Source organism: Chaetomium tenue, assembly GCF_020726465.1.
Source record: "Chaetomium tenue strain MPI-SDFR-AT-0079 chromosome Unknown F5144scaffold_1, whole genome shotgun sequence".
Classification (NCBI taxonomy): Eukaryota; Fungi; Ascomycota; class Sordariomycetes; order Sordariales; family Chaetomiaceae; genus Chaetomium; species Chaetomium tenue.
Genome location: NW_027117329.1, coordinates 5729232 through 5749060, shown reverse-complemented (window position 1 = coordinate 5749060; position 19829 = coordinate 5729232). Strand labels below are relative to the sequence as shown.

General features: G+C 56.9%; 6 protein-coding genes across 6 annotated transcripts; 1 reads left to right on the top strand and 5 right to left on the bottom strand.

The window, feature by feature from the left end:
- Window positions 1–4590: 4590 nt before the first annotated feature.
- On the bottom strand, window positions 4591–5986 carry F5144DRAFT_76748 (Rad1/Rec1/Rad17). The gene is made up of 2 exons (XM_066793406.1): window positions 5707–5986; window positions 4591–5651 (listed from the first exon to the last, which is right to left on the bottom strand). Exons 1-2 carry the CDS (start codon window positions 5873–5875, stop codon window positions 4804–4806), a joined length of 1017 nt encoding a protein of 338 aa, XP_066649450.1. The 5' UTR covers window positions 5876–5986; the 3' UTR covers window positions 4591–4803.
- F5144DRAFT_558599 (uncharacterized protein) lies at window positions 5563–6531 on the bottom strand. The gene is made up of 4 exons (XM_066788093.1): window positions 6237–6531; window positions 6120–6174; window positions 5707–6057; window positions 5563–5651 (listed from the first exon to the last, which is right to left on the bottom strand). The coding sequence occupies exons 1-3, from the start codon at window positions 6373–6375 to the stop codon at window positions 6012–6014; spliced, it is 240 nt and encodes a 79-aa protein (XP_066649449.1). The 5' UTR covers window positions 6376–6531; the 3' UTR covers window positions 5563–5651; window positions 5707–6011.
- An 87-nt stretch (window positions 6532–6618) lies between these two features.
- Window positions 6619–8536, top strand: F5144DRAFT_558597 (Bromodomain-containing protein). Its single transcript, XM_066788092.1, has 3 exons — window positions 6619–6758; window positions 6829–6953; window positions 7015–8536. Exons 1-3 carry the CDS (start codon window positions 6746–6748, stop codon window positions 8065–8067), a joined length of 1191 nt encoding a protein of 396 aa, XP_066649448.1. The 5' UTR covers window positions 6619–6745; the 3' UTR covers window positions 8068–8536.
- Window positions 8537–8553: 17 nt separating this feature from the next.
- F5144DRAFT_76412 (glycoside hydrolase family 37 protein) lies at window positions 8554–11235 on the bottom strand. The gene is made up of 3 exons (XM_066793405.1): window positions 10812–11235; window positions 10067–10726; window positions 8554–10008 (listed from the first exon to the last, which is right to left on the bottom strand). The coding sequence occupies exons 1-3, from the start codon at window positions 10988–10990 to the stop codon at window positions 8781–8783; spliced, it is 2067 nt and encodes a 688-aa protein (XP_066649447.1). The 5' UTR covers window positions 10991–11235; the 3' UTR covers window positions 8554–8780.
- A 1179-nt stretch (window positions 11236–12414) lies between these two features.
- F5144DRAFT_589443 (pyridoxal phosphate-dependent transferase) lies at window positions 12415–13731 on the bottom strand (the record flags this gene model as incomplete). The annotated part of the gene is made up of 3 exons (XM_066790039.1): window positions 12415–13243; window positions 13313–13571; window positions 13635–13731. The coding sequence occupies 3 exons, from the start codon at window positions 13729–13731 to the stop codon at window positions 12415–12417; spliced, it is 1185 nt and encodes a 394-aa protein (XP_066649446.1).
- An 839-nt stretch (window positions 13732–14570) lies between these two features.
- Window positions 14571–17178, bottom strand: F5144DRAFT_558594 (uncharacterized protein; the record flags this gene model as incomplete). The annotated part of the gene is made up of 5 exons (XM_066788091.1): window positions 14571–14702; window positions 14768–16497; window positions 16553–16643; window positions 16698–17102; window positions 17156–17178. Coding segments are annotated over 4 exons (2062 nt in total), but the record flags the coding sequence as incomplete, so codon positions are not given.
- Window positions 17179–19829: the final 2651 nt, after the last annotated feature.

Below are 19829 nucleotides of genomic sequence, written 5' to 3'. Positions count from 1 at the left end.
GGACGAAACTGCGGCGGCCAAGAGCCGCGTTCCTGACTTGTTGCGGCCAGTCGTCCAATCGTGCCTGTGTTGCCCAGGGCAGCCGTCATCCTGCGGCGGTGCTCCTCCACCCTCGCCGGCGTGTGTGCCCATCCTGATGGCGCTTGACGAGAACAAGGCCCATGGGCAACAACCCTCCCTGCCTCCCTTTCCCCCGGCTCGTTACTGTGTAGTTATCATGCTACTAACGTCGATGGGGAAAATCAGACGCTCGGCTGGGCTTGCTGCCTCGGTGCGACGCCAGAGAACGTGAGCGCTTGGCCAAGTCTCAACACCATCCATGGTCGCTTGGTATTGACCTCGTTAGCGTCGTCAAACCCTGGCCTCCTCACATGGTTTTCGCCGGAAATTCACCGTTGCCGCTACATCGAAACTAAATTTGTTTGGATACGTTACGTGATATCGCCTCGTCCAGAAGCCTGTGCAAACGAAAATCCGATGCCATTAGCGCTCCTTCTCGGAAAAGAAGAGGCCATCGCGAGCACCCTATCTCGATATTTCGATGAGGTCATCGGCTTCATTCCGGCACGGTTTGGTGTAACCAATCGAAGGATTCCTCCCCCCGAGAACGCCGTTCAACGAGGCTGCCCCCCGGGACCCGTGGTCCGTGGACCCGTGAGACCGAGCGCTGAGGCGCGTTTCCTCTCCGCATTGGACAAAGCAGCTGTCATCCTCAGTTTCCCCCTCGAGGAAAAGCGACGCAACGAGACTCGTCTGGTCTGCGGGCTTAACGGAAGACGGCCGCACCAGACGGGGGTCACAGACCACCGACATCCACTCTCTCATGGCCCGACACCCCGGGAACTCTCACATCAGTGCATGGCAGCATGGTTCTGATAAGATCCTTTCACGGCGCACCAATGGCGCTGTTGTTTCAAAAAATCGGTACCTGGAACTTCGCCACGGATGACTCGGTTCAATTGTGCAAGTCAGATCGCCCGACGTCTCCACCCGCTGTTGGATCTGTTTATGCGGCACCTCGACTCAGCAACCAACTTCCTATCAGAGACAGTCCCATCACTCCGGTTCCCACGCCCATTGGCCTTCACATGTCGTCCCAACCAACAACCAGGCCCGAAACCGCGACCCTCTGGGGCGCGCTCTGCAGCATCTGATCGGCGGACCCAACAGAAAACCGACTTCTTGACAGAGCCGCCCGCACCTCCAACCCGCTCCCGCATGTGTGTTCCGTCCTTGCTTTCCCCGCCCGCTCGGGAGAAGTGTTGGTTGCTGCTGTTGTGCTGCGGCTATGTATAGAACCAACTGGGCGGCCGCTTGTTGAGCCCCGGACTTCCTCGGCCGACCCCGGAGACAAGCCCGTGGGAATTGGACGCCGCCGTGGCAAGTGCCTCATCCGCAAACCGTGAAACCAACTTCCCGAACCCCGCCGTATCCGCAGAGCCTGCTGTGCCATTCTCGACCGTTATGTATAGTTCACTCGGCCGCTATTGTGGGCCCTTCCTCTCCTCCTTCCGGGCTTCTTGCTCTCGTTTTCACCCCGTGCTTCGCCGGTTTTCGCGGCCGGGTGTTGATTCATATAAGTTCCTTGCCGATGACCCCGAAGGCCGTTGATTAATATATGCTGATAACGGTCACAAATTGGCAGTGGGTGTCAAAGGATGGCGTTCGCTCTCTGCATATCTCTTGTCGTGGCGGTCTTGAGAAACGACGAGGCTGCGTGTGTTGGTGTGTGGACATATTTTTTCTCGAAAGGGTCGGGCATTTGGCCGCCTTGCTTGGAACCCCAACAACGGCCGAGGGATCCAAGCGACGATTTGATCAGGCCGAATGGCAGGCAGGTCCGGGTTTCCTTTGGCGTAGCATCTCCATCCCGTTCGAGATGGTAATAGTTGTTGTTCTCCATCGCGTGATGCTTGTCTAGTGGTAAACCCCGCAAGATGTCAAGGGAACGAAACGTATAATGGGGCGGTCAAAACAAATACGAGGAGGTGCTTAGGGAGGGCCCAGGAACTATTCCACGACGATCGCGTCGACGATATATCCAGCTGATCCATTCCTTGCGACGCGAGTAAGAAGGGCAGCGTGCCAGGGCGGCGCTGATATAAGCGCCAAAGCAGGAAACAAGTTCCACGCCACGAGCTGACACCCCAAACATCGCGCACCCCGACACCGCGACCAAGGACACCACCTTTTCTCATCTCGCACAACTTTCCATTGGCAGATCGGGAGCGAGCCTGTGCCGGAGGTTTGTCTCCTCGAAGTGTCGCACGCTGGGCCCAGAACCCCCCCACCCCTTCAGTGACCCGGTAGGTGGCAGGTGGCCAACCCAAACCGCCGGGAATGGCGCAGAGCCTCGCTTTGCACGCGGAGAAATGCGGGAAGTGAAACGGGGTTTCGGTCGTCAGCCCCTAGGTCGCTCCACCACGCCTCCCAACATTCCGCTGCGTGGTCCCAGACCTGCCTTTGCTTCTGCCGTGCATCTCGCCACGAGTGGAGGGAAACGGGGGATCGGGATCGCTTGCATGCACGCGTGGCTTTGGGCTAGGGCTGAAAGGCTTGGGTGCGTCGTCGCGGCATCACTTGACACACGGGTGACTGCCCTCTGCCGATAGCTACCTAGCTCGGCCAGTGGCATGCCGGTGTCGGCGCCACAGTTGCGGGAGGGTGACGGACTCCGGTTGGGGACGGTCATTTCTATCGTCGTCGAGAGCTGTGAATAACAAAGTCTCTTTTCTTCAAACCTGCTAGGTCTTGCGTTGTTGTGAACCGTGATTTACTTCCGTTGCTGTCGTTCCCATCTCTAAATCTCTAAAAAAACCTCCTCCCTTCTACGTAACAAACTGCCAACATCACCATGGAGAAACCAGCCAAAGACTTGTAGCTGCCGAGCCAAGGACAGAACCCCCTCCCGACGAAAAGCGAGCCCCTCAACGCCATGCCGACCGCCGCTCCAACCAAAGCCAAAGTTCCCGTCCACCGCCTCTACCGGCTCGTTGCCCCAAGTGGCGCTCTCCTCCACGCCTTCAACCAACCCCTTGGGTCGCCCGCCCCCTTTTCTGGATCCGAAGTGCCCGTTCTAGATGCCGAGCTGGCTCACTAATTGGGAACGAATGTCTGGAAAGGGAAATGCGGGTTGGGCTTTTGGATATGTGTGTCATGCTCTGCTTGTCTGGGAGTTGATGAGTGAGTGGCGTGGGCGTCGCATGGTTCGAAGGTGTGAGCGAGTTGTTTCTCCTCTCGCCTTTTGTTTCCCGCTCATGTTGCTGTTCGATCTCTCTGCATGCGTGGTTGTGGCTGTGGCCTCGTTGTCCCACAATGGTCTCCGTAGTGCCGGTAACATAAAATACATACATAGGTGTGCTAGGATATAGGTATCATTAGACATTCCGTGGGGAAACCAACTAAATCTTCACTATTGTATAACAACCAGGTGGGTTTAAGGCATGAGCAGTTCTACGTGGTTTGTCGGAATGGGATATGAGGGGTGACTACATAGCTCGTGTGGGATGCTTGTTGCCGTGGCAAGTTCATGAAACAGATATTGGCAGAGAATGCTTGTATAGCCGGAGCCCTTTCTCGCGCTGTTTTCCCCTTCTACGCGTTCGGTTGGGATCTTCAGCCTTAGACTATTCCGAGCGCCCTCGGATGATGGACCACGCCATGGGAAATGTGATCAGTGATGGTGATGGGATAGGATCGGAGGACTCTCCAACCCCCCAGCGTGACTTTGCGACCTACGTTGCGGGTGTACATCCGTTCTCAGCGGTCTTGCTTCAGCCTGAGATTATCCAGAAGTAGGGGGGTGTGAAGAGCGTCGGCCACCTTCCATGCCCCCGGGAAAGGATCCATGCTCGATGGCCGAGACATTGTGTTCTGGATGGCGGTCTCCTTTGGCACGAGGGTGTACAGAGCGCCCATCATACTCTTCTTGGGACGGAATCCCGACATCTTCGTCCGAAGCCGTGGATGCGGCTGACCTTCAGGCCAGTTGCCACATGTATTCAGAAGCCGGTTTAAGACGACCGTCGAGGAAAGCAAGCTCGACAGGGGCATCGGTATCACATTGTTCGTCGGTGGTCATGGTAACTTGGCTCTCGCGGTAGGTTCACCATTCAACCCAACTTCCATGAACTAGGTACCTTCTATTTCCATTGACCAGAATAAACTCCAATCCCGCTCCCGGACCTCTACCACCGAGTGCCCGTGGCCAAACAAACCTCGCTTCACCGCACCGACCACAAGGCACAAGGCACAAGGCAACAGCACGCACGTGCTGCGCAGTACGTACACAGTATATGTATTAGATCCAACGCTCCCATTTCCAACGAGGACCACCGCCCACTCGGCAGTTGGCCAAATGGTAACTGGCGGTGGTCCTCCCCGGGGCAGCCCTCACCCCCCTCCCAACGGGGAGGTCGCGGGTTCGAGCCACGACACTGTCCCGGGATTTTCTGAGCGAGGACGCCCGCTCAGAACGGTGCAAAACCTGCCCGGGGGTTTTCGTAGCCGGCCGCCCCCCCTCTATCGGTGACGACCGACTGGAGGGGGGGTGGTCGGTGAGCTTTTTGTTTTTTTTATTGTCTTTTTTGACCACGCCTAGGCCACCGCCTTCCCTCCCGCTGCCCCTTTTTTGTTGTTTACTTGTCGTGACCCGCCTTAGTTGAAGCAATTCACACAACGAAATCGTAGCGATAAAAAATTGGTCTGTTTCTTAGCTCTCGATTTCAAAGGTTGAATTCCACGATGTAAATGTAAATGCAAATTAGGTAGCAGCGCTCATCAAGAAATAATTCCCACATCCATTTATGATTCCATATCCCTCCCCTCCCCTTCCTCCTCGTCATCCTCCCCCTCATCATCCTCGCACACAGCGTACGGCACAAATCGAAAGTCCAAAAAGCACGGCCCAGACCCCTCCACCTCGACCATAAACTGCATGCTCAGCACACCCTGGCCATCGCCACGCAGACTAACCTTGCTCGCAATACGCATGGCCTCGCTCGCCGACTTGATAATATCGAACTTGAACGTCTGCACCCACCGCGCGCCCACAGAAAACGTCTCGAGCAGGTCGCGACCGTTGGCAAAGTCCACGGTGCTCGACCCGAGCGGGCCGCCGGAGCTGGTCAGGCGCAGGTAGGGCTCGGCCTTGCAGGCGGCGATGGTCAGCTTCTCGGGGCTGGTCGGGGCCAACTCAGTGAGGGCATCGAGCAGCCAACGGGCCGAAGTGATGATCTTGAAGGACAGGTTGTCCATGTCGAAGGGGATGTCGTCCGGGGCCTCGGGCACGTACGTGGTCAGGTTGCACGTGGTGCTGACGCCGGCCTCGTCGAGCACGATGCTGAAGGGCTCGCCTTCTTGGGTGTAGGCGAGCGAGCAGGTGCCCGACATACCGAGTGTTTGGTTGGAGAAGGCATCGGATCGGTAGTTGCGCAGGTTGCTGCGGTAGGGGTCGACGTCGGCCTTGGCTTGCCGTGCCGCGGCGTCGGCGGCGCCGAATATCTGGAGGGTTTCGAGGAGGGCGGGGAGGGATATTTGGAAGGTCGGAGGTGTGGCTTCGTCGTCCTCTTCATCGTCATCGGCCGTGGCGGTGGGGGCGGGAAGGTTCGTGGTGTAACTGGTAAAGAGGCTCTTGGTCCAATGCGCAACCCCTGAGGCAGTTAGTCTCAATGAAATGGCTCGAGGGGGTTGTATGGTTGTGCCCACCTTGCATTACACGAGCATGGTCGGCCGCGAACCTGAGACCGTTCTCTGTGACATCGACGTGCACCTTGTTTGTAAAATTGATCGACTTGAGGAGCTGGTACAGCGGCCTCGTAGAGCTGGCCACAGCCCGGAAGATGGGAGGGGCAGGAGCAGAGCCTTGCGTCTCCATGGCGATGCGGTGTGAGGGTGCGGAGGGGAATATGTGTTGTTGAGCCTTAACGGGGACGCCTGCTTGGAACTGCGCAAAATCGACTTGGTTTCTTTAAAAAATGCTACGGTACAGACTCGCGAGAGGTTTGGGTATCTTAGACGTAAACTCCGACCGCACAGAACATGTAAACCACGCCAAACCTGCGAACTTTGTCAGATGGGCGTTGGGGGAGTGGGAGGGCGGGACAGGGCGATGGACGTACGCAAGAGCCGCAGATGCGGGCACGGCGAGGACGGGCAGGTTCACAATTGACCGATCTGAATCGAAATAGTTAATACACGAAGTTGGGGGGGATAGGAGATAAAATAGCCAAACGTACTCAGAGTAAATGCACCACCGAGCCCAAGACCCAGAAGTAGAAGCACGAAGCCGACGAGGAATTGGTTGTCCTTTCCGACGGTGGGGACAAAGGGCGAGCCAGCCGCTGCCTGCCAGACCTCATGCAGTGACGAATCCATGTGCTGCAAATTGAATTGCCTTGTCCGAACGAAGCTGAGGGTTTTTATAAATTTGCAGTAGGAAGAGCTCCCGAGAAGACTGAAAGAACGACGCGAGTTGGTGATGGTGCTCAATGTTTAATGCTCAGTCAAGCTGTCGCTAGAACTGGAAAGGTCAATTGGACAGCTTTCGATTGCTTGCTTGCCCATTGAAGCTTGGCAAAGACAAGGAGCTGCAGCTCGCCTAAACGTGGCCCCTGCTCAGCCCTGGGCACAACCGGGAGATCGAGATCCACTTCTCTCCGCAGTTATCCATCATCAATCAACCGCGACTTCGAATCGACCCCCCCGCGCCAAGTTGACCATCGCGGAACCGCCGTGCTCTATCGATATGCAGACTGGGAGTGAGTCGTCTATGCTCAAGTGGCGCTGATGTGCTTTTACTGGGAAAGCCCGCTAATGTACATCATGCAGAGGGGAAGCGTAAGGCGTCGGACGAGCCATCGTCGCCCATCTCGTCTAAGCGCGTTAAGCACGATGACTCTGCTGAGCCCGAGAACAAGGCCTTGAAGACGCCGGCCATCCCATTTCCAGAAAAAGTGAGCCCAGTCTTGCCACGATAGCTTATACAGACCCTCTAGTTAACACCCCCACGTCCAGCCCGCCGTCATCGAAGAGCGCAACGGAGAGATCGAATTCCGAGTGGTCAACAACGACAACAGGCATGACAGCTATATCATTCTCACCGGCCTCAAGTGCATATTTCAAAAGCAGTTACCTAAGATGCCGAAGGACTACATAGCCCGCCTCGTATACGATCGTACCCACTTGTCCATCGCTATCGTGAAGAAGCCGCTCGAAGTGGTTGGCGGCATCACATACCGGCCGTTTAAGGGGCGCCAGTTTGCCGAGATTGTCTTTTGCGCCATATCGTCCGACCAGCAGGTCAAAGGTTACGGCGCCCATCTTATGTCTCACCTCAAAGACTACGTCAAGGCGAGCTCCGACGTCATGCATTTCCTAACATACGCGGATAACTATGCGATCGGCTATTTCAAGAAACAAGGCTTCACCAAGGAGATTACCCTCGACAAGTCGGTCTGGATGGGCTATATCAAGGACTACGAAGGTGGCACCATAATGCAGTGCACCATGCTCCCGCGCATCCGGTACCTCGAAATGGGCCGCATGCTACTCAAGCAAAAAGAATGCGTCCAAGCCAAAATCCGGGCCTTCTCCCGATCCCACATCGTCCACCAACCCCCGAAGCAATGGCAAAAGAACGGCCCCTCCCCGATCGACCCGCTAACCATCGAAGCGATCCGCGCCTCCGGCTGGTCGCCAGACATGGACGAACTCGCCCGCCAGCCGCGCCACGGGCCAAACTACAACCAGCTCCTCCACCTGCTCAACGACCTCCAAAACCACCCGTCGAGCTGGCCATTCCTGACACCAGTAAACAAGGACGAGGTCCTCGACTACTACGAGGTGATCAAGGAACCGATGGACCTCTCCACCATGGAAACCAAGCTCGAAGCAGACCAGTATAACACACCGGAAGACTTCATCCGCGACGCCAAGCTCATCTTCGACAACTGCCGCAAGTACAACAACGAGACGACCCCCTACGCCAAGTCGGCCAACAAGCTGGAGAAGTTCATGTGGCAGCAAATCAGGGCCATACCGGAGTGGTCGCACCTCGAGAACTCTTAGAAAAGGGCTCTTCCTGCCAAGGCCGGGGGGAAGTCGATCGAGAAGCTCACCGCCCTGTTTGGGAGTGATTTTGTCGAGAGGGGCGCGCCAGCTGCTGGGCAGGGGGGGAAGTCGGTCGAGAAGCTCGCTGCCGTTTTTGGAGGCGTCTTTATCGAGCGTTACCGGGGAAGGTCTCCTGGCCGGGTTGAGAGCTATTGATGGCGCAGGAAAGGGTAAAATGCGAGCATGGGATGATGAGCGGACGGTGGCTTGGTTGGTTGCATTTTCATTGGCGTTTGATGTGGGAGATTGGGTGGTTGGGAGCGATTTTGGCGTCGGCAATGGTCTTGTCTTGAACGGTTCCGTGGAGGGATCTGGGTGGGCAGGTTGGCTTGGCTTTTGCCCTTATATCTGATACTGTTGCATAGCGCTTCGATTATTCGGTTTCAACAGCAATAAAACTACCAGGTATCAATGATCGATGACAAGGTATTCAAGTGCCTAGTTGTTCGTCTCATATGCGTGTGCCAAAAGCAAAAGGTGAAGGTCATTAAGTATCATATCATACGAACGCGACCCAACCGACCCAGATGGTCCTCAAGATACGCATAGGTAACTCCAGACCACCCAAGCTCGCCGATACTAAACACTAAGCTACTACTATAGGTAGAAATATCCCTCCGGTCATAACGACATCACCACTTAGACCTCTCTCTCACACCATCTCGCTCTCTCTAGTTCAGCTTCTTCCGCCCAAACATCTTCGTCCACGCGGCATCCCACGGATCCAACTCTACCGCGCTCCTCCCACGCCGGGCCCCCGCGGCAGCATCCGAGCCCGCTCCCACAGCCCGCTTCTCGCTCGAGTGGGTATGGGCGGCGGTGATGTTGCCGCAGTCCGGGCGGGTGAGGCGGTCGGCAAAGACGTCGGCGGCCCAGATCAGCACGCCGTTGGTCCAGCCAAAGCCCTCGACGACCTCGTACTCGCCACCGCCGCCGGCGACGTTAGTGGCGTCGTCGGCGTACTTCTCAAACATGGTGCCCTTGGCCCCCGGGCGCACGCCCTGCAGCTGCGGCGTCTCGCTGGTCGAGCCGCCCGTCGCGTACCACGTGCAGAAGGTCGAGTCCAGATAGCGCTGGGCGAGCCGCAGCGCGAGGTCCTGCGTGTTTTGGTAGGCGGGGTCCTCCGTGCCGAAGGTTGCTGGTGTGTTCAGCAGGCCCTTCATCAGCACGTGCTGGAGTGGTGGCCACACGTTCGGCTGGTCCCATTGCTGCCCTGTGCGGAAGTTGGTCGCGGGGATGGCGCCGGCCTTGGTGTCGAGCATGCGCGCCACGCGCGCGTAGGCGTTCTGTACCGCGAGCGGATTGGCCTTGAGGCTGGCCGGGGCCGCACCCGTCCAGAAGGGGTAGAGCTGCGCGATGTCGAACAGGACTTGCTGGCCGGGCTGGGCGGCGGTCTGGTCGCTGGGTGCGGTGTCCGCATCCTCAGGGACGAAGATGCGCTGCGAATTGTCGGTGAGGTTGTAGTCGAAGTAAGACCAGTGCGTGGCGTTCCACATGAGCGCGTACATGGCCTCGCTGCGCTGCTCGGCAGCGTCCGCGAAACGCTTAGCCTCGGACGAGTTGCCGGCCTGCTCGAGGTACTCGGAGATGATCACCTCGTTTTGGTAGAGGATCGAGTTGAGATCGACGGAAACCATGTTGCGGACGTTGAGCGAGCGGAGCGGGAAGTAGACATCCCTCGCCGCATCGTTGGGCGTCTTGAGCCACCGGGCCGTGTAGTCCCAGCCAGACTCGGCGCCGCTGGCCAGGTTGGAATACAGCTCGGCCTTCTCTGTCTCATTGAGAGGGGTCTTGACTGGGTATATGATGCCTGATGCAGCGTAGTAGGAGCCGTTGTTAGCCGTGACGTAGTCTTCTCGGTACGATTCAGGGCGCGGTTGGTTGTTTTCGACGGCGTATCTGTAGAGCAAAGTATAAGCCTATGGTCATCACAGCTCGCCTTGTCTGGTTTGCCTACCTATTCAAGGTGTATTCCTTGCCATCGGCGGCCGTGATAGATACGGTTCGGTTGTTTGACCAGAACTCGTACTCCTTGACCAGAAGCGGCAGGGCCCTCTCCAAAATGCTAGTATCGTTGGTATAGTCGACGTAGGTCTTAACCATCAGCGTTAGAAGGGGAGGCTGGGACCTGTTCAGGTAGTAGATCCTGGCGCCATTGGGGATAAAGCCAATGGTATCCACGAAATCGAGGAAATTCTCAATCATGTTCTTCGAAATCTGGGTGAATGCACCACCTGTGCGCAGCAGGCCCTCGAGAATCCAGTATGAGTCCCAGTAATAAGGCTCGCGGAAACGACCACCAGCCACAACGAACGTGTGATTCACTGGGATGAAGCTGTTGGCGCACTGGGAGCAGTTACCCGGGCCGGCATAACGTCTGGTCAGGTCGGGCCAGATGTCAATCACCTTCCCGACGAACTCTTTAATGGTGACATCCTCGAGCTTGTCGAGGAAGCTGGGGTCCGTCTCAAGCTCGCTGATAGGCACCTCCTCGAGCTCGCCGCCGGCCGGGGCGAAGTTCTCAGCCAGGAAGGCAGTGAGCTCCGAGTTGTTGGACAATGGCTGGCTCAACCGGTTAAAGGCTGCAATCACTTCGTCCAGCGGTTTGATCGTGGGCCTGGGGAAGTGTCTGAGTCAGTCCATGTCTCACCGCGGATCTACCTTACATTGGGCCAATGCCTAACGGGCCCATTGAGACTTACATATCCACGAATGTCTTGGAATCTGAGAACGGTCGGGCCAGCTCAATGGCCTTGAGGATTTCTCCCTGGCAATATAGCGGCGAGTCGCACGGTGCCGTGACCGACCCATTGACGTATAACGCCGAAGCGCTTGGGATGAGGCCGGCGAATGCCGCCGTGGCAAGATTCCGTAACGCCATTGTGTATCTCTAGGCCCGTACGTGGTGGTCACCTTGGCTACAACACGACAAGAACGGCCCTCTAGGAGTTGGGAGAGAACGAGAGAAGGGATGGTAGGGAACTTGGGGTTATTTAGCGAGAGAAGGCCCTCCTCCACCCGGCTGGCCAAGAAAGAGAGGGGAAATCACAGAGCCGGTCCTCACCGGGCTTTGCAGTCGGGCGGAAAGCAGGCCGTCTTAGTCCCGGGAGAACTCTCGGGAGGAGACGAAGCTTTGGCGAACCCGTCGATGGACACCAAAAAGTCGCACGTGTAACCCTGCTTGCAGGAAGCTGCAGCTCGGGGTTGAATACGTAAGGTGGTATTGAGGTGACGCCTGGATTCGGGGAAGGCTGGGCTGGCCTTCTTGTCCCAGGGGGGTTGCTTCAAGGTTGATCACGATCGCCACTTTCTCCAGCTTTTTGTTTGTACACAGTAGACGGATTCGGAGGGGAACAGCAAGCATCGCCGTTTTAAGGATTGTACTCGAATTCGCACTTCTCACCTGTGTACAGGTTTCGGGTTTCTTTGAGAAGGAGAAGGGCAGTCGCGTAACCTAATTTGCTCCCTGTGTTCCCTTCGCACCTTCCTACGTTTGCATCTGGTCGATAATATGCGAGCGGTAGGAAGGCTCGAGGGAGGGTCGAATTTTTGGTGTTGGAGTTGCATTCCCCGCAGCCACAGGCATATCCCCGAATCCGGCGAATCAATTCGCTAAAATCCCCAGATTTGAGTGACGTCAAGCCAGGCCCAGCGCTGGAGATACAGGGGTTGTGCGGGGCAGCTCGAGCTGACAATGGCCCGCTGTCCCCAGCTAATTCCGACATCCTGGTTGTGGGCGAGGTTCGCAATTCCCAACAAGTTTCTGGCTCGCGGGCAACGCCGAAAACTTGCGATGAACTATTCTCGTCGGCAACGATGTCAGTGGCGGTAACTACTTTTCTTGGCTGTGCACCGCCTTGGTTTGTTCGATCCTAAAACGTACCACGTGCCTAACCACACGTTCCCATCAGCTATAGCACTTTTGCTCAAGCGGCCATCTTTTCTAGGCTGCCCGGCCTTTCTCGCACCCAACACCTTTTGGTGGGCCACTCAACGGCCGGCGCCGAGTCATAGAGGCTTCCCCGGCCCGCATCCTTCGGCCCTTCTTCGCTGCACGGCGGGGCCGTTGTGTCTAATACGCTGACCGATGGCAGATCTAGGGATAGTGCTCTGGGTTCTAGGTCCAACTGCTCACGGCAGTTGAGAAATTCGACGCCGATGTCAACAATCATTGCTTGGCCATGCCGGAAACCCCGGATGTCGGGGACTCGGTGCCCATCAGCGTCTTTCTCTTGCCAAGGGCGCATCGTTGGGTCGTGAATGACCGTCGGCATTTGTTTTGAGATCAGGATGGATTCGTCCTTGCTACTGTGAGCGATACATGGACGCCTCCCCTTTTTCGCGTTGAGAAATTGCACCGCCCTTCTCCTTACTATCAAACACTGCCTTGAAAATGTCTGCCAGTTTCGGCACAACATCGTCGCGTCTCTCATATATCTGGTAGTGTGTGATCATTCTGCCGCCCATGAGCTTGAGACCGGCCTCCTTCCCGAGCTCCTCAAACCTTGCGTCGGGGCATTGAGCGTCCTCCAAGTCAACCCAGACCATATTGGTGTGTACTGGGTGAACGAGCTTGCCGCCGAGGTCTGTCCACATCTTGGCCACCTGTTGTGCGAGGATGTGCGTGCTCTTCAACAGGCCGCCCTCGCCGTTGGGACCCTTTCCGAAGGTCTCGTCAACCGCAACACGAGCGGCAGACGTGACGACACCTGACTGACGTAGCCCGCCACCAATGGACTTCCTCACCCAGCGCGCATGCTTGATCACCTCCTTACTGCCAAGCAGGATGCTCCCAATCGGCGCGCCAAGGCCCTTGGAAAAGCAGAGGGTCACCGTGTCGAAGCACGAGGCGAACTCGACGAGGCTGCCGGCACCAGAAGCTGCGACCTCCCAAAGCCGCGCCCCATCGCAATGCATCTTGACGTTGTGCTCGCGAGCGAAGGCGGAAATTCGCCGGGTCTCCTCTAAAGGCATGATCATGCCATTAAGTGTATTCTCAAGACTGATGACGCGGGTGGGGCAAGTATGCACATCGTCGTCAAGATAGATATTTGCTTTGATGTCCTCCAGTGTAAGATAGACACCGTTCTTCGGCGCAACGGCCTTGACCGAGGCGCCCGTCAGGGACGAGACGCTGCGGTGAGACGAGTCAGCTATAGCTCCGATGAAAGTGGCACGCATAATACACTCAACAGGCGCTCACCCTCCAGCTTCATATTTAACAATATGGGAACGATGGTCACACAGAACACCGTGTGGAGGTTGTGTCAACAGAGACCTTAAGGCCAGTTGGTTCCCCATCGTCCCGGACAAGACAAAAAGGCCGGCCTCCTTGCCGGTCAGTGCGGCACAGTGACTCTCCAGATCTATCGTCGTAGAGTCCTCGTTAAAGACATCATCTAGCAGAGAGCACGACTGGATTGCAGCTAGCATAGATGCCGTTGGCGTGGTCATAGTGTCGCCTTGCCGCCAGGGTCAGTCACGGAGCGGAGGGAGCGGAGGGAACGGGATTCGCCAGCACTGACTCCTAAGATCGTGGCCGGCGGCCCCGGCACTGCCAATCCAAGCATTGTGCCTCGGGGTCGTTGGGGTTTCGACCGTATTTCCGTTTGCTGAAGCCATTTTCAAAGTTTGCGCTGCCGATGTTGTTGCAAAGGAAGCCCTGGAATTCTTTGGAAACAGTGACCACAAATATCCTGCCTGCCTCGGCCTATTTCTGACAAATGAAATACGGAGCAGAGAAGACGTCGGGTCGTTCATCCAACTTCCCGTTGCCGGTATGACTCTTTGCCAGAGTCGCATTGCATCTGAACCGCATATCATCACAGGATTGGATTTTGGTGGAGGGCAGCAGGTATTCGCGGGGCAGGCACGGCGGGGTTGTTTGCACCAGCCGGACACCTATTACGAAGTAGGTAGGTACCTACCTTAGAATCCACAACCGGTCGAACCAAGCACAATGAGGAGGTCAGAGAGCCAGTCGAAGGACCACCGGGCAGTGATTGCCCACTTCGGCGCTTCCCCGATGAGAGAACTGCGGTCTGGCAGGTGCGACCCACACCGCGTGGGCAGCAAAGATTTCGGGCCTGGCTTGGAGACCCACTGAAATTGGCTTCCCGATCGAGCCGATCCCGCCCTCTCTCTCGTCCACGAGGAGGACAGGCAACACTGGCACCCACGCACCCAACAAGCGAGTCGTTCGCACGTGGCAACAAGCCAGCAACACGGCGAGACACTTCAAGCCACCGCGCCAGAAATTCTCCAAGGACTGGTCTCGAAAATTCCCAAATCCCCAGGATCCTAATCTGAGCGCTGTTGCTTCAGCCGTGTTACGAAAAAGCTCTTCCTCGGCCAGATGCGATGCAGCCGATGCCACAGATCAGTGTCCGAAGGTTTTCGGGCCTCAGGGGAAGAGGTGACTAAGAATTAGAAACTTCGGGGACTGGTTCTCGTTTCGGGGAGCACAGCTGCAGGCGATATAAGTACTTCCTCCCTCGCACTTCCCGCACTTTTTTGAATTAACTCCCTTCTAACAAATGCTCGAGCTCAAGGTTAGAGGAAGCATGGATGCGGAACCATAAACGTATGAAACCCTGGCAATCCCAAGGCTGACTGATTTTCCTTCTTTTTAACTGATACGGATTTAAGCAATTAAGACCTTCTCAGGGTCCAACCCCAAGCGAGATTCGGTCTTTCAGCACCTGTTGCACAACGAACCCCAGTGAGGCGAGCCTCTAACAACACAAATTACCGAATCCGGCAAACCAACACCTCCACTGGTTACTCTTCATGGGCATCGTCAACCAACAATCAAATTACAGACGCCAGACGTCAGCCGGCAGCCGTCACCGACTCAGATCGGTGCTCGCGCTTTCCCCGCAGTCGTTCGCCATGCCCCGGCCGTCAAACCCCCCAGGCAGTTCCACGTAGTGCTGCCGCATCCCGCTCTGATCCGGAACCGGTACGGACCAAGCCGAGGGGTGGCCGAGGCCAAGATCCTGCCAACCCCAGTACTCGAGTAATGTGGGTTGCGGTGGCGGTGGCGGGGAGCTGTCGAATCCAGAAAGGCCGCCGTTCGGGTAGAGCACATTGCCTCCCAGGTTTTCCATCGCCTGGGGTGGCTGCCAAGCAGGTTGGCTGAATGGGATCACACCCACGGGGCTCGACGCCGAGTATTGAAAGCCGCCCTCCTGCACGTAACCGGAACCGGGGTTGTATGCCTCTGATGGCATGAAGACGGTCGTCGACATGGCGCTCGTCGCCGGCATAAAGCCCCCCGTTGCTCCCGGATACGCCGGATGGACCGGCACGAAGTTGCTAGAGGACGCAATACCGGTTGCCGGCGCCACGCCATTCGATGGAACGACGGACCTGGGCCGTGTTTGTGATTCTGATGATACCCGGGGATTTCTCGACCGACAGCTGTCAGGTACCGACACGGAACTCTCGCTTCGTGGCTGGAATTTAGACGAATCCACCGTGGAATCGCTGTTAGAGCTAGCGCTGCTGGATCGGTGTCGGGGTTTGTGATTCCGACGACCTTCAGGCCGAGTGCGCTGCGACGACGGGACGCCCGGGGACTTCGTGAGGGTTCGGTCGCCGGGCGGCGTAACCCTCTCATTCTTCACCCGTTTCTTCGACCCAATCACCCCTTGCTCCCTGGTGCTCAGTGGTAGCTTATTGAGGAGACCTTTTAGGATGTGGTGTAACCCAGCCGTTGTCTTGGATTCGGCAGCCGCCTCTGCGAGCATGCCCAAGCATTTCTTGACGGCTTCAAGGATAGTCTCCCGCTGCGGAAGGTTGCGAGCCTCGTCCAGGAGGAACGCAGAGCACATGACGGTTGCTGCGTCGAAAATGCAAAAGACGGCATAGTGAAACTTGGCCCCCGCCGAAACCAGGGTTTCAAAAAGCCTCCAGGACACATCCATGAGGCCCAGCGCCGCCCCAACGCCGGCCTCTCGAAGGCTCGACTCGAGTTCCGACATGGGTTCCGCCGAGTTCCGCGTAAGAAAGGGTTTCAGCTGACTGAACAAGCTCATGTATCCGATCAGGTGCAGATACCGACGTTGAAACACAACCCATTCAAACTCACGGTCCCACCGCGTCTCGGGCGACTTCAAGGCATATTCCGCCGGGAGGCTATCGAACCACTTCTCAACCGCAACTTGTATCCGTTTGGCAGTTTTTGCCTTACCTGTTTCGGGATCCGACTCCTTCCCAAACTCCGCAGCCGCGTCGATGCACAGCTGGCAGTGGAGGTTCATATGGCGGAACTGCGAAGGCTGGTCGGGCCGTTCCCGGTTGTTTTCGAGGGTAAGTGTCGGCATCACGACTGTACTGTGGGTGCGGTCGATCATGAACGGGCGGGATAGCATGGAGCCCAACGCACTGAACAGCATTAATTCGCCATCGTCATGGGTAGGGCCAACGTATCATCACTTACAAATCCCACAGATACAAGATAACCCACATGCGCCTCCTCATCTCGCGGTCGTATTCCGACATCCCCTCGGAGGAGGAATCCTGATGCAGGCCTGGACTACGTCAGTCTGGCATGATTTCGAAACCCCGCAGCTGCGGATATTTACCTATCTCGATGGCGGCGGGGATGGCCCTGCTCAAAGCATTCCATGACTCGTCCCATTTCTCGGCTGACTTGTACCAGAATGCGGTGAGAAATAGTTGCTGAACGTGGACGAGGCCGCCTTTTCCTAAGGGGATGCTGGCACTGAGCTTCTGGGCCGCAGCATGCATGCGGTCGGCGAAGGTCAGAACATCGGTTTCGAGGTCCGTTTCGAGCCTCACTTTGACGCTGTTATCGATGATGAAATGGAGGGAGCATGCGCAAACGCGCAGGATCAGGCTCGTGAGTTCGGGCGTCACCTTATTTCGCGGGGTCGCCCACCAGCCGTCGTACTGGGTCCTAAATTCGGGCGGGTACAAGGCGTAATACTGATGATTGGCGCCGTTCAGCCAGTTGTCGACGAGGCAATCTGCACCGGTCAGCGCCAGCAAAGCCTTGGTGGAATAGGCGGGTTAGGTTTACCGGTGTACCGCTTCTCCGGCATCAACCGCAGAGCGTCTTTGAGCTCATCACACTGTTCTTCGTCGCTTTCCTCTACGAGGTCCCTGACTGCCTGTTGGACCGTTAGTAGGGGTTTCGCGCCTCTCCGCCCCGGCGCGCGTCACTTTACCTTTGGGCCAGAACCCTGACCTAACACTAAGTGGTGATGGTGGGCGAGGTAGCCGAGCCCATTCAAGGCGCTGCTCACGTCGACATCCGAGCCAGAGTCATCGTGATCCGAATCTCTGTCGGACACACCTTTGTCTGAACTGTCGAGACTGCGCTTCCTAGATGCCCTGATAAAACGGTAGAGCCACCGGTTAGCAGAGACGCGAAGGCTTGGGGCTCGTGAGCCAAACCTTGGCTGGCCGTCATTTGAACCGTCATCTCTGGCCTTGAGGCCGAGTGGCTTCGATGCAAACCGACAGAGGTGGGATACTCCTCGCTTCAAGCAATGATTGCAAGGAAACTTGCGGTCGCACTGGTTTGAGCTGTCAGCCAGAGCATCCTGTGTAAGAGCCCGTCGGCCTTGTGGCGGTGTGGGTCTCAAGTCATTCGGCACCCTTTAACTACCTTCTGCTTGCGCCGTTTGCACTCGCCGCAAGACACCACTGCGGCAGCGTTTGAGGTCATGTCGCCCTTGCGTGGATCTGGTTGCTGGCCGGTTGAAGAAAAGAACGGATCCGAGATGGACTTCCCAGACCGAGAATGGACGTCGAGGCTCTGTCAGGTCGATCCCCGGGCGGTACGGCGGGACGTTGCAGCAGCTGTGGTTCTTGGAGGGCAGCGGTGGCGTCTGAAGAAAGCGGAGGCAGCTTCGCGCCAGGTTTGCTGTGAAAGCCGAGTCCAGCCCCAAATCGGCCAGGCCCCCTGCTGCGACCCTTATTATATCACAGCAACAAATCTCGGATTTTACTTCCCACCAAATGACGATTCTCAGCGTCCCCAATCACTGCTTGCCAAGAATGCAGTGGGGTGTTGAGGGATGCCGCGCTTGCGGCCTGCAGCCCCAAACCCTTGCGATATCCCGGGCACCGGGACCTTGAACGGTTGCCATCCTCAATCCCACACAGTCGGGGCACTTCGGGGGGCGCTGGCTCTCTGGATCTCGGGAGAGGACCACACCACACACCCTCACACCTTCGACCGACACCCGGTTACCTAGTTACCTAATGAACTGGGAGAACACAATGAGCTACACGCTGCACACAGTGCAGTACAAAAAGACATCCACACGGCCACGCAACCACCCTGCGGCCCAGCCAATGCGGGGTCTGGAGATCTCCCTCTCATTGAGACCCGGCTAGTCCGTGATAGGCTTCGACACGGCAAGGGAACTGGTGGGAAGTGACAGCAGCTTTCCACCTTTTCCGCCTCCGCCGCCGGCCTGGCTTGCCTGGAAAGAGGCCCTTCGCGGCTGACGAGCAAAGCTTGACAAACAGACCGCCAGCTTTCCCGCCCAAGGCTCCATGGGTACCTGGCCCGGCTCGTCCGGCCGGTCGTACCGCATGGGGTGAAACCGTTGCACCGCAGACCCTGCCTGCGTTAGGTCGAGCAGAGAAGAGAGACAAGTGAGCGTTGAGATCGTGCAGTGAGAGTGGAGCGGGGAGTGAGGGAGGTCGATGGGGAGGGAAAGTCAATGGGCCCGCCCCCCCTCTCCCCTTGCCCATGTTCGGAAGAGGATCGAGGTCTGTAATTCGTATGTATGGATTGTAATTTGCAAACTAGCGAACGACGGCATCATGGCGCTCGCGACATCGTGACGACCGCCACAACCAGAAACTGCATCCCTCACCGTGCACACTTCGACTCTCGGTACTTTCCCCAGCTTTTTTCTTTGTGCGTGTGTGGTGGGTGTGGTGTGTGTGTGGGTGTCAGCCCGCGTCGGCACTCGTTGCGGCATTCCCCGGGTCCCGGGTTCCCTTCCCCGGCAGGCATAAAAAAACCCAAAGCATGTAAGCTGGCGCAAGCCCCCCAAATGTGGTTACCCGAAACAGACATGTTTGTTCGCTTCCCGAGCCGAGGTCCTCTCGCTCGCGGTGCCGGGTGCCGGTTGCATGTGTGTGTGTGTGAGTGTGTGTATGTGGGAGTGTGGGTGAGTTTTTTTTATTTTTATTTTTATCGGCGGACTGCATCGGAGATACATAATACTGACTAACTAACTAGTGTATGTATGTCCACACACGAACAATGGGCCGAGGAGAGGGGGGAGGAGAGGGGGGGGGTATCTTGGGGCCGGCTTACGGCGCTTCTTGTCTTTTTGAGACGCGGCACAGGTCACATTGACGGAGGGTATTTTTGATTTTTGACACATCTGCCGCCTTTTGACGTCTTGGCGTGCGCGAGGCTGGAAGAAGGGGGGTGGTTGGAGAGAGCTGAACGACGTGAAAGGTAGGGGAAGGGAGGGGGGAGATGGATGGTTACCCTTTTGTTGCTCGAGAGGTGATAGCCCCCCCTGATCAGATCTGTCGGGTCGGTAATGTATGTGGATGTATGTATGCATGTATCTTCATACTGTGCGTGTGTAGTTTTGAGACCGGCGGCGTCGGGTTTTGCCAAACTTAACCCCGAGGGCTGGGTTGGCTTGGTCAGCGCTTCAATTCTTCTGTGACCATCTGGGAAAGAGATGGACGCAGAAGCCCCGTGTTGAAAGACA